A 12,651-nucleotide genomic window follows, 5' to 3' on the forward strand; every position below is an offset into this window, starting at 1 on the left:
GTTCCAGTGGAACATTGATGAAGAAGAATGCCATTTAGCTCATTTGATTCACTTGACCCTGCTACACCCAACACACACAGAACCTACTGTGCGGTGTTTTACTACGTCTTCTGCCATTGTCATTACACAGGGGGGAGCTCATTGACCCCAAACCACATTGAGGCACATCAACTGATTCACATTCTTGCACAAAAAGAAAAATCCAAATATATGCAGTTTTTTTAGCATTCTCTTTTTAGATATGAAAGTGTGTGGATTCACACCTTCTAACCTTAAACTCCTATACTTGTTCATCAGTTGTATTTTTTTTTTTGTTCAATTAGAAACTTTTCCAGTTTATTACATCCAGTAGCATGAAACCTGGATCAATGTACCACATATTTGCAGACAAAAGTTTGCAGTTATTTAGTCTGTTATGGTGTCTTGAAGAGAACTGTTAATAAGGGAGTGTCTTTATCATCCATAACCAGTGTTGTATAGTAACGAAGTAAAAATACTTCACTACTTTACTTAAGTATATTTTGGAGTACTTCATACTTTCCTGGAGTATGAAAATTTTTGATGACTTTCACTTTTACTTCACTATATTTCCGAACTTAATTGCGTACTTTTACTCCGATACATTTTCAATGTGTGGTTTAGTTACTCGTTACAAAAAAGCGAGAGAGAGAAACGAAGTGTTTTGATCCCACCTACTGATTAGCAAGTAGCAAGCAGGCTACCAAACAAAGTCCGTAGCCTACTTGCCTGGGCTTGTTCATCACCTCCAATAGGATACACCTGCTTCGCTTCTCCCATTAAACATAAAGCAAGTCTCGCAATCAGGAACAGCCACATGGAGGAGGAGACGGAGACCACAACGACTGCAACTACGTCGGACACGGCTCCAGGGGAACCACCAGCTGGTGATAGGGTGACCAGACGTCCTCTTTTTCCCGGACATGTCCTACTTTTCAGACCTAAAAAGATGTCCGGGGGGAATTTAAAAATTGTCCGGGATTTTGGTCAATTGCCTCAAAACACATTACATAGCTTACAGTGCATTGTAGGGCACTGCGCACGGCGCTGCGTGTCACGTAATCCCTGAGCCGCGTCAGTGGGCAGCATCCCCCCCCCCCCCCCCCCCCCCCCCCGCTCCAAAGTTTTCTGGGGTTTTTTTTTTTTTGCATAATGACCAGTTGTGTGCACCACCTATTGACTGATTCACTAATTTGTGAAGTAGAGTAATCGTAACAGCTCTTTTTCTTCATGTTGGCCGCATTTTCTGTACTATTTATTTTTCTCATTTTCAGCACTGACCTTACTTGAAGGGAAAACTTAAGGCTTACAAAAACTTTGTATTTTCTGTCCTGGAGGGTTTACTAAGAAGCTGGTTCAGTTGTAAAGCAGGTTAACTTAACCTTGTGCTATAGGTAAAGCACCTAATTTTCTTAACTAAATGATGCCTGCAGGTATATCTATTAGCAGGTTCAATTTTGCCTGCACTTGGTTGTGTACATTATTTTAAGTGTATTTGACAAGTTTACCAAAATATAAAAAATGTCATTCAACCTGCATTTGCTTTGTTTTACTTTTTACTTGTACTTTTCATTACATTACTTGAGTACATCCATTTTTACAGTACTTTCCATACTTAAGTACAAGAAGTTTCAGATACTTTAAGACTTTTACTCAAGTAACATTTCAGTCAGTGACTTCGACTTTTACCAAAGTCATATTTTGGAGAGGTACTTGTACTTTTACTTGACTCTGAGATTTCAGTACTTTATACAACACTGTCCATAACAAAGTAATGCATAGGAAAGTATCCCAAGCGGTGGTTTTCTTTTGGATATTTATCTCAAATTCCAGTACTTCCTCTTTCCTCCATGAAAATCCAATCTACCAGAGTACTGAGAAGTGTGCTTGCTATGTTTGGTACATATTAAAGCCCATAATATTTTCTTATTGTCAGGCATTCCTCCTGCCACTGGTACAGGAACCCTTCAGATTCACCTGCTGGACATAAATGACAATGCGCCTAATGTGTTCCCTCCTGAAGTGGAAATGTGTGAGAAACCAGATCCAAACTCCTTAAACATCACAGCCAATGACCCCGACCTGACTCCCAATGCTGGACCCTTTGTGTTTGAGCTGGCAAGTCGTCCATCAGATGTGCGTCGCAACTGGACCCTCAGTCGCTTGAATGGTGAGTGCAAGATAAATTGTCTCAAGTATCCAGGGTTTTTACATACAGTAATTTACCAGGCTGCTTTGATAGCTCTGTTCAAAGGGCAAATCTATTCATTTGTAAAATATCAATGAATGGAAGCACTAATTTTGATAAATTAATTACATAGATATTTAACACAATTTATCGCATTTTTTACATATAAAGATTCCGGTCAGAAGTGGTACACCTGTAAATCTGACACACAAGCAACCTTTGGAAACAGCAATTGATGACAAAGCTGCTTCTCTTGATTAAATGTTGGACAGTCTAAAGGTCTAAAAGGAGTTAGCCTATCAGTGATGCTATTCAATTGTAAAATAGCATCTTAATGCTAAACATGTAGCATCAGCACAGACATCCCCAAGGTTAATGTCAGTCCACATTTCTATAGAAGTTCCATGAATTATCAGGAGTTTCTGAAACTGTGGAAAGATGAATGGATAGAACAGAACTTTACACCATGTGATGGTGGAAGAACGTGAAGGACAGATTAAAAACAATAAATAAAGGGTTTCCCCCAGTGTACGATAGGCCTGGCGTCCGCCATGCTTTACTTGCCCCACTGCCAGGCTAGGCCGGATTGCAACTGTTGCTCTGAGCATTTCACTGGCAGAACAGATTTATTCCTAAAAGATATGTTTATAGAAGGCAGGTTTATTGTTTATGCATTTAAAGCCAGACCAATCACATCGTTGGCGCCTCTGTGCGTTGCCTCGCTAGCTGCAGCAGCTGGATTAAGTTAACCTCTTCTCGGATTGCCCGGATTGCCTTTCACTCAAATTGGACACAGGCTGACCTGTATGGATATTTACATCAACCCCCTGTGAGGAATTATGTTTCTTTCCAGAGTTTTTGATCAAGGTAGGAGTTTAAACCCCATCGTGTTTCCTCTACATGAACCGCAGGAATAACTTGTCATCGCGCTTTCAGAGGTGCGTTGAGTGAGCGGTGATAATGATTTATATTTTACTGATTTGTATTTGTGAACAAACAGAACTCAAACTCAAAGATTAAACTCATAGCATCAGATTGTTGCTATGGTAACAAAACAAAATGAATATTGTTCTTTTAACTTTTACAAAGTAAACTTGCCAGATCCTTAAAATCTTACATATAAATGTTAAACCATTTAAAATCTTTTACATTTTAAATCAAATTTAGCAGCATTGATGATCTCAATAAACAAATGTTACATCTATGTATCTGTGGTCTGTGATAAAATATTAGTATTTATGGGATCCCGGCAGCCCTGGGGAACTATATGGAGCTGCTGACTGAATTTGGATTAAACAGAAGTGCAAATAATTGATATTCATTTTAATTGTATTTTTTGATTTGTTGTTTTTAAAACTAGTTGTGGGTTTAAATTGTGTTTCACTGGCAATGTTTTCCAGTAACACATAATTACCCAGTAATATTTTTAGATTTCCTGTCTACTTAACATCTTTTAATACATAAACACCGGGCTTAGCAAGTTTTCTGGGGGAAACCCTGAAATATTTTTGGTTTTGAGCTCATATGTCTAATGTATTCAATAAATTAGCAGCAAAAATGGATTTTTAATTGAAAATTTTGATTATTTTATCTGATTTCTTCAAAGCTAACACCAAACAACAGATTACAGTTTGTGACTCAGTTACATTAGTTCTGTCAGTAGGAATAGGTCACAATTCCAGCAAATTTTTTGAGACGTTTTTGGATGGTTGCCTCCAATATTACATCACAGAGTGTAAAGGGAATACTACCTAACTGTAAAGGTAATTATTTATATTATATTGATATTTATTTAACCTGTCGAGGGTGTACCCCGCCTCTCGCTTGTTGATCACGGAAGATAGGCAGGGTGTAAGACAATGAATGGATTGATGGAGGATATTTATTTACATTTCTATTTACATTTCTTATCGCTGTATGAAAGATAAGATAGGTTCAGTCCAAAATAGGTTTATAAAATATTAAGTTATCAGCTTCTTTGTTATGTATGTCAGACTGAGATGGCTGAGATAAAAAAAATTAAAAATTGCAGAGTTTACCTGAATTATGCTAAGAAATGTTTTAGGAAGGGCAGTTGGACTGTCCTGATTTAATAATGTAGAAATTGCAAAGTAAACAACCAACTATTGCTGGGTTGAATGTGACATAGTACCGATATGACGCAGTGTAGATGGGGGTCAGGAAGTAAATGCAGCCCATTAACTTTAGTCAATCCAGCTTCAAAATGACTAAAGTCTGTGTCGTGTACGGTTGTTCCAACCGTTCTAGTAAAGAGAACAGTTTTCTTTTCGATATTCAACTCAAATTCTGGTTTGAGTTAAATATCCAAGTCTTAAGAAAGATAAACATTATTTTTATGTTCCGAAGGTAATTGGTCACAAGGGAGTTAATTTTAAAACGCTTACCAAAAAAAGAGGAAAAAAGTGGATCAACAATCTACAGCTAAAGTCAGGAGGTGTGGAAACTAGCAATGCCAGAGTTTGCAGCACCACTTTCTAACAGGTAAGGATCGCACTGTGTAAATTATATCCACAAATGGTGCTGCAACTGTCTAGGTTGCAGACACGGGTCGCGTGCTGGGTTGCAGACATGCGACCCAGATGACGGAACATGAAAATAATGTTTATCTTTCTCTCTATTAGAACAGTTGGAACACCCCGACATGTCTCAGACTTTAGACAACAGAAGTCAGCGAGGTGCATTTACTTCCTGATTCTCATCTGCATTACGTGATGTCACTACTATGTCATCTATAACCCAGCAATTCAAAGCAACTCAGAAATATTAGAGAAGAAATGTTGCAGATAAGGAACTGTTGTTACTTTTCTGAAGAGTTTTGAAGCAGAGCTTTCATGAGGACACAAGGTCTCAGATGGAGCGGCTACAGTTCTCCAACTTCTGTAAAGCAAATAATCCCCAGTTTGCTGAATAGTTGTCATCACCACACTCAGGCACTAGTGGGCATCTCAGTGGAAAAGTGATTCTGTTTCTTTTATCTTTCCTCCTTATCGCATATAATCTCATATTCTAGGCGAGTCCGCCCAGCTTCACCTGCGGATCGGTTCTCTTGTCAGCGGCATCTATGAGCTCCCCGTTGTGATCACAGACTCTGGCAACCTGCCCATGTCTAACACATCCTTCCTGAGGGTCAAGGTCTGTCCCTGTGATCGCCATGGAGACTGTGTGGACATGGAGAAAATGATTGCCGCTGGATTGGGCACTGGAGCTATTATCTCTATCCTCATCTGTATCATCATATTATTAGGTGAGTGTCTCTTTCAAGCACATTGCATATACGATCCCTGGCTGGTCAAGATTATTAAATTACTTCTATAACAGTTTTTTTTACTTTCATTGATATGATTCAAAACCGATTTACTGAACTAATGTCACTTCACTTTTAGAAAGATGTTCTATTCAGATTGGGCATTTATATGTTAACTTAGTTGATTTTCTTTTTGTTTTTCTCATAAAATAATTTTATGGTCTGAGCATCCTGTAAAAGTAAAATTCCATCATTTTTGACGGGCTCTGTAAGCACATATCACAGGAATCAGATCTAATCAATGAAAAGAGACCAAGTAGACCATGTAGACCAGTGATGTCCAAACTTTTCACCACGTGGTCCAAAGCCTTCAAGATGAAAGTAATTGTGGGCCATAAAATGTAGATATTTTTTCTACTATATTTTTATTTTCTTTGTAAAACATTTCCCTTTCACCTTGACTACCATAAGTGACAATAATTGTAATTTTGGATAAACAAAACACAATATTCTAATTAAACAAGGAAGTCCAATTTCTGTAGAAAATATAGCTGCAAATCATTGTACGTATTCAAATATAAATCTGCACAGTCCTAAATGCTGATTGTCATCTGCTACCTTTGTCTGGATTTTTCCGTGGTGTATTGTATTCTTGGCAAGAAGCAGAGGGATTAAAGAACGGGCCACTCATTCTTCCAAAAATCTTCTTACTTAATCTTACTTTAGCCTACCAAATGGGTCCACCAAAGTTTCTTCTTGAGTAAAAATCACTGGGTGTTTGAAATACTATGAACTATGACTATAAAAAAAGGTTGATAAAAGGTAATAAAAAAAGAGTGTTTTACCTTCTACTTTCAGAAGATTTGTATTTGTCTTTTTTGAAAGGCAGTGAAAAATTCTTTGTAAAATCTTTTATAAAAGTTTTAAAACTCCAATCTTGAGCTGGAAACCAAGTTTGTGCATTTTTTTGTCTACATCCTGGACATCCTTGATGTAAATGATTGTGGACTAAGTCATTTAAACTGGCTTTATTAAACATTACATCTTTGTCATTTTTAATCAGCAGAAGCTTGGCTGGATGAAACAGTGAAACCATACTAATGGAGTCAATGCCTCCTAGTTACATTTTGTGACTAGGAGGTTACATTTTGTGCATGGGTGGTGTCATGGGATGCTACATTATTTCATGAGAGTTTCATATATTTTGAAATGTGCCATCCTAAAGAAGAAAAACTATATCAAAACTGTCAACAACACAATGCATGCATGTTCATCCAGGACAATCCAATTCTTCAAGTCAATCCAATCTGCTAGATTTCCTTCAACAGGAAACATTTTGTAACAGATTGGAGGAGAACACTAAACTTAACTGCATTGTTTGATAAGTAGGATCATATGGAACGTACATATGATTAGAACAGATTGATTACATGGGTGAATTGGCACTAAATAAATTGAATTGAATGGAATTAAATTGTAGAACAAAATAACTGGATTTTAATTAGACTTGAAAATTAAACAATTTATTATAAACATATATATTATTCATTTTGTACATTCTGTAAACCCATCCATCCATTTTCTAACACCCTTGTCCCTTGTGGGGTCGGGAGGGGTGCTGGTGCCTATCTCCAGCGAACGTTCCAGACGAGTCGCAGGATACACCCTGGACAGGTTGCCAGTCTGTCGCAGGGCAACACAGAGACAGACAGGACCAACAAACATGCACACACACACTCGCACCTAGGGAGAATTTAGAGAGGCCAATTCACCTGACAGTCATGTTTTTGGACTGTGGGAGGAAGTACCCGGAGAGAACCCAAGCATGCACAGGGAGAACATGCAAACTTCATGCAGAAAGACCCCGGGTCGGGAATGGAACCCAGGACCTTCTTGCTGCACAGCAACAGTGCTACCAACTGTGCCACTGTGCAGCCCCCATTCTGTAAACCATTCCTACAAAAATAATCAGATTTGAAAATGTATATTTAAGCCAATAATTTGGATTTGAATTGTTATTCACAATTAATTCAGATCTTCCTGATTTCCAGTTGTTGTTCAGGCCAGATATAAATTGAAACAAGTTCGAGCTCAGGAACAGTTGCTGCAGTCTGTTAGATTTTGAATTTTTTTATTTTACCAAATGTTAAATGCATAGATAAAAAATACATGTAAATACTAGGGAAAACACACAGAGATTTTTGTTTTATAAAACGCTGAATACAAAGTAATTTTAGCAGAACATTAAGACTTCAAGCTGATATATTATGGATTAGATTCTTAAAATGAAAATACTCTCCTGCTTTCTGTTGTTCTCTTTCTCGCTACTGGGTTTCTGAGGAAGTTTAATACCTTTAGATTGCACAGCAGCACCCTGCCCCACAGCCAAATATGTTCTCTAAACATTGATTTGTTTCTTACATTTAATAGTTTCCTCATCCTTCTTGCCTTGCAGTGCTGGTACTCCTCTTTGTGATGTGGATGAAGAGGAGGGATAAAGAGCGTCAGGCCAAGCAACTTCTGATCGACCCAGAGGACGATGTCCGAGACAACATCCTCAAATATGATGAGGAGGGAGGTGGAGAAGAAGATCAGGTAAACACTAGCATGTCTCTCTCACATACAAACACATTGTCCACAAAAATAGATTACTTTTCTTAATAATCCTGATTAAAATGCCACTTTACCTTTCCCTAAAATCAATTATTCACTTTCAAAGAAAGACACAACAGAAAGCTCTACAGCTGACACACAAACACCATGCCTTTCTACAGTTTGCAGTCTTTCATCCAAAGCAAAGATTTAAGAGCAATACAAAGGGGGATCTTGAAACAGGATTAATTGCTCTCTGTTGAAGAACAATTTTGTCTGTCTTTCCAAACAACTTCTCAGTTAAGCCGCTTTACGTTCCTGCTGGGGAAACACTAACCCTCACACATACAACAAATTTATTATGCACGGACATCGTACTTCATCCACAAACAGCTCCTTCAGGATGAGGACAGAATGGAAAGGACACTCCAATGTAAAATCTTCCATCCCTCAATAATAGTAGATTCAGCCATAAATCTCTTCTATTGAGAAACATGTTTTATCCAAGCAAATGCAATATTTGCAAGGAATACACTGATATAACAAAAAAAGAACTTGTCTATGACTGGTGGTGTGGCTCATTTACGTTAACTCTATCAAGTTACAAGCACACATGCCAGAAATTAAGTGAGCATGTGTGAGATTTAAAGGCACGCAGCACACATTTTTAATTTTTCCCAGACATATATGACATCAGTCTCACTGCAAACCTCTAAAAGTGTGACTACTCAGCATTTGTAGTCGCGTGTAACCTGGAAAAGAAAACAACCCATTTTACTTTTACTCACTTTAATACACTTGCATTCTTTTATCTTTAAAAATAGACGCCCATGTCACAAGCCACCCTGGGCGGTTGCGCATGTCACCCATATCAGGAACCGCCACTCCTTCCTGCTTCTTCTTGACACATATTCTGGGCAAAACATGTTTCTTGTGTGGTGTCCAACAACTATCATACAGTGGGAGAGACCTAAGATGTCTAAAATTCTGCATTTGAGTTCTTGCAACATGTTATGTCCAGGCTAGAAGAACTCTGTTCTTGTTTTCCCACCTTGAGTCAAAAGCTACATTTTTCTGTTTTGAAAGATTATGTATTGCTGTTCAAACCTGAGTCCATCCATCCATCTTCTTCTGCTTATCCGGGATCGGGTCGCGGGGGGTAGCAGCTTCAGAAGGGAGGCCCAGACTTCCCTCTCCCCGGCCACTTCTTCCAGCTCTTCCGGGGGAATCCCGAGGCGTTCCCAGGCCAGCCGAGAGACATAGTGCCTCCAGCCCCTGGGTCTTCCCCGGGGCCTCCTCCCGGTGGGACGTGCCCGGAACACCTCACCAGGGAGGCGTCCAGGAGGCATCCCCAGGCCCGAGCCACCTCAACTGGCTCCTCTCGATGTGAAGGAGCAGCAGCTGTACTCTGAGTCCCTCCCGGATGACTGAGCTTCTGACCCTATCTCTAAGGGACAGCCCAGCCACCCTACGGAGAAAACCCATTTCGGCCGCTTGTATCCGCGATCTCGTTCTTTCGGTCATGACCCAAAGCTCATGACCATAGATGAGGGTGGGAACGTAGATCGACCGGTAAATCGAGAGCTTTGCTTTTTGGCTCAGCTCTCTCTTCACCACAATGGACCGGAACAGCGCCCACTTGACGGCAGACGCTGCGCCAATCCGCCTGTCGATCTCCCGCTCCCTTCTTCCCCCATTCGTGAACAAGATCCCGAGATACTTGAACTCCTCCACTTGGGGCAGGACACCCCCCCTGACCCGGAGAAGGCACTCTACCCTTTTCCGGCTCAAGACCATGGCCTCGGATTTGGAGGCACTGATCCTCATCCCGGCCGCTTCACACTCAGCTGCGAACCGCTCCAGCGAGAGCTGCAGATCACAACCTGATAAAGCCAAAAGGACCACATTGTCTGCAAAAAGCAGAGATGAGATCCCAAGGCCACCAAATCGGATCCCCTCAACACCTTGGCTGCGCCTAGAAATTCTGTCCATGAAAGTGATGAACAGAATCGGAGACAAAGGGCAGCCCTGGCGGAGTCCAACTCTCACCCGAAGCGAGCCCGACTTACTGCCGGCAATGCGGACCAGACTCTGACACCGGTAATACAGGGACCTGACAGCCCGTATCAAAGGGCCCGGTACCCTATACTCCTGGAGAACCCCCACAGGGCTCCCTGAGGGACACGGTCGAACGCCTTCTCCAAGTCCACAAAACACATGTAGACCGGTTTGGCGAACTCCCATGCACCCTCCAGGACCCTGCCGAGGGTGTAGAGCTGGTCCAGTGTTCCACGACCAGGACCAAAACCACACTGCTCTTCCTGAATCCGAGGTTCGACTATCCGACGGATCCTCCTCTCCAGGACCCCTGAATAGACCTTGCCAGGGAGGCTTAAGAGTGTGACCCCTCTATATTTGGAGCACACCCTCCGGTCCCTCTTTTTGAACAGGGGACCACCACCCCAGTCTGCCAATCCAGGGGAACTGCCCCCGATGTCCATGCGATATTGCAGGGTCGCGTCAGCCAACACAACCCTACAACATCCAGAGCCTTAAGGAACTCCGAGCGGATCTCATCCACCCCCGGAGCCTTGCCAACGAGGAGCTTTTTAACCACCTCGGCGACCTCGTCCCCAGAGATTGGAGAGCCCAACCCAGAGTCCCCAGGCTCAGCTTCCTCAATGGAAGGCATGTTGGTGGGATTGAGGACATAAGCATAAAGCCAAAGCAGGCCAGATAGGTGCGTAGTCTCAGTTTGGATAACATTTTCATTGGTCTTCTGCTATGTGACAAAAACTTTCAGAACCTCTAATCTGTTACTGCTTAAGTTGATGTACTTTCATGCCTGGGCCACCTCTGCATTTTAACAATTTGAAATATTTAGTAACCCATCTTATTTGGCACTAATGTGCAGACAGAGCCAGCCAGTAACGGTTGGCGAGCCCAACTGGCTTAAAAGGCACATACATAGAGACGTACTACTGCAGACTGCAAGGAGTCTTTCCACGCACAACAATTTAGAAGACAATAGTTCTGTTCAATTTTGAAGGAAAGTCAGACAAAATCATATTTGTCAACTAAAAATATTGATATTAAGGGATTGTTATAATCGACAACATTGACAAACTGCAACAGCAATTATTTGTGGGTAAAGTTAAATGATAGGATGCAGACAGCCTGTCAGATAATGGGGTGATGAACGTAGTGCACTACCAGCAGCAGGAAAAAACTGAGACAGCATATGGGTTATAATTTAATACTGCACCACAACAAAACTATTGTGACTATGAAGCTCTTAGTGTAAGCAGATTATGTACTTAAACTGAGATATTGGTGTTGCTGTTTAGTTTTTAGGGTATCCCCCTAAACTAGGATTAAAGATCATTAAAGTAAATGTTAGGACCTTAAAAATGCTTTTTCCAGAAAACATGTTTTGAGGGCAAATTTGCAGTTACTTAATGCTTAGGAAAGTGTGTCGTATAATCCTAGCCTGTGGATATTTGACTCTTATTGGGCATTTAGGACTATGACCTGAGCCAACTGCAACAGCCTGATTCTCTGGAGCCAGAGTGTGTCAAAGTGGGGATCAGACGTCTGGACGAGAGGCCCCTCCACCATGACCACCAGTACCCCCTCCGCTCTGCTGCCCCTCAACCAGGAGATATAGGAGATTTCATCCATGAGGTACGTCGTTTGGTTCAGAGTTTGTAATGATTCACATGTTGAGGTAAACTGTCTGAAGTAGTGTTTCCATCAATGTTTTTTTATGTGCATTTTAAACAGTAATATTTGAAATAACTTCCTCAGTTTTGCAAAAATGTTTTTACACTCTAGAGGTGGTTTATGACTTTTCTGAAAAAAACCCCCGCAAAATAGTCTTTTTCAATCTCTCCTCTTCCAAGGAGATTGAGAAACTTTTGCCATTTAAGTTCTGGCATAGTGATCACAGTCTAAACCTCCACCATGAGATGTGCGGTTCATACTAATTTGCAACCTCTTCATCTTATTTATTACAGCCAGGTGTAGCATCAACAACTGATTAAGTCTCACTCTGCACTCCAAACCAAGAGATTGAATTGCGTCATTTTAAAGGGGCAGTATTTTGTATTTTCCAGGCACATAGTGCCATTTTATAGTACAATCAAGTGACTACCGTATTTTCTGGAATATAAGTCGCACCAGCTATAAAATGCATAATAAAGAAGGAAAAGACATATATAAGTCGCACTGGAGTATAAGTCGCATTTTTGGGGGAAACTCACGGAAACTGTCGACCTTGACTTGGAAGTCTGCTGGCAGTCTTTGGGACATCGTTGTCCTTTCTCTGATAGAGAGGCAATTGTGTTGCATGAAGCGATAACACCAAGAAGGTGCTCCTGCAAAGTCATTTATATTCATCTCCTTGGCAAATACCTATGCGTGGAGACGCAACTGCACTGTTGACAAACCTCTCCTGGCAGCACGTTGTTTAAGCACCCATGTGCGAACTTGTTCCTCTAGCTGTGGCCACCTATCTTTTAGCCCACGATTTGCTTTTTTTGTTTTCTTCATTTCAGTAAGAGTAACCTCCGCTTTTCGCCAGTACCTT

The 12,651-nt window shown here is 40.9% G+C and overlaps 1 protein-coding gene across 1 annotated transcript in view; it reads left to right on the plus strand.

Moving 5' to 3' along the window:
* Positions 1-12,651, plus strand: part of LOC102235692 (cadherin-2-like) — a 99,952-nt gene that overhangs the window by 78,644 nt on the left and 8,657 nt on the right. Inside the window, exons 12-15 of the mRNA XM_023339447.1 lie at positions 1,955-2,188; positions 5,238-5,471; positions 7,927-8,066; positions 11,586-11,747. Of these exons, the coding sequence (XP_023195215.1) occupies positions 1,955-2,188; positions 5,238-5,471; positions 7,927-8,066; positions 11,586-11,747 (770 nt within the window). The remainder of the gene's footprint in view (positions 1-1,954; positions 2,189-5,237; positions 5,472-7,926; positions 8,067-11,585; positions 11,748-12,651) is intronic.

This window comes from Xiphophorus maculatus, chromosome 9 (assembly GCF_002775205.1).
Source record: "Xiphophorus maculatus strain JP 163 A chromosome 9, X_maculatus-5.0-male, whole genome shotgun sequence".
In the NCBI taxonomy this organism is placed as follows: domain Eukaryota; kingdom Metazoa; phylum Chordata; class Actinopteri; order Cyprinodontiformes; family Poeciliidae; genus Xiphophorus; species Xiphophorus maculatus.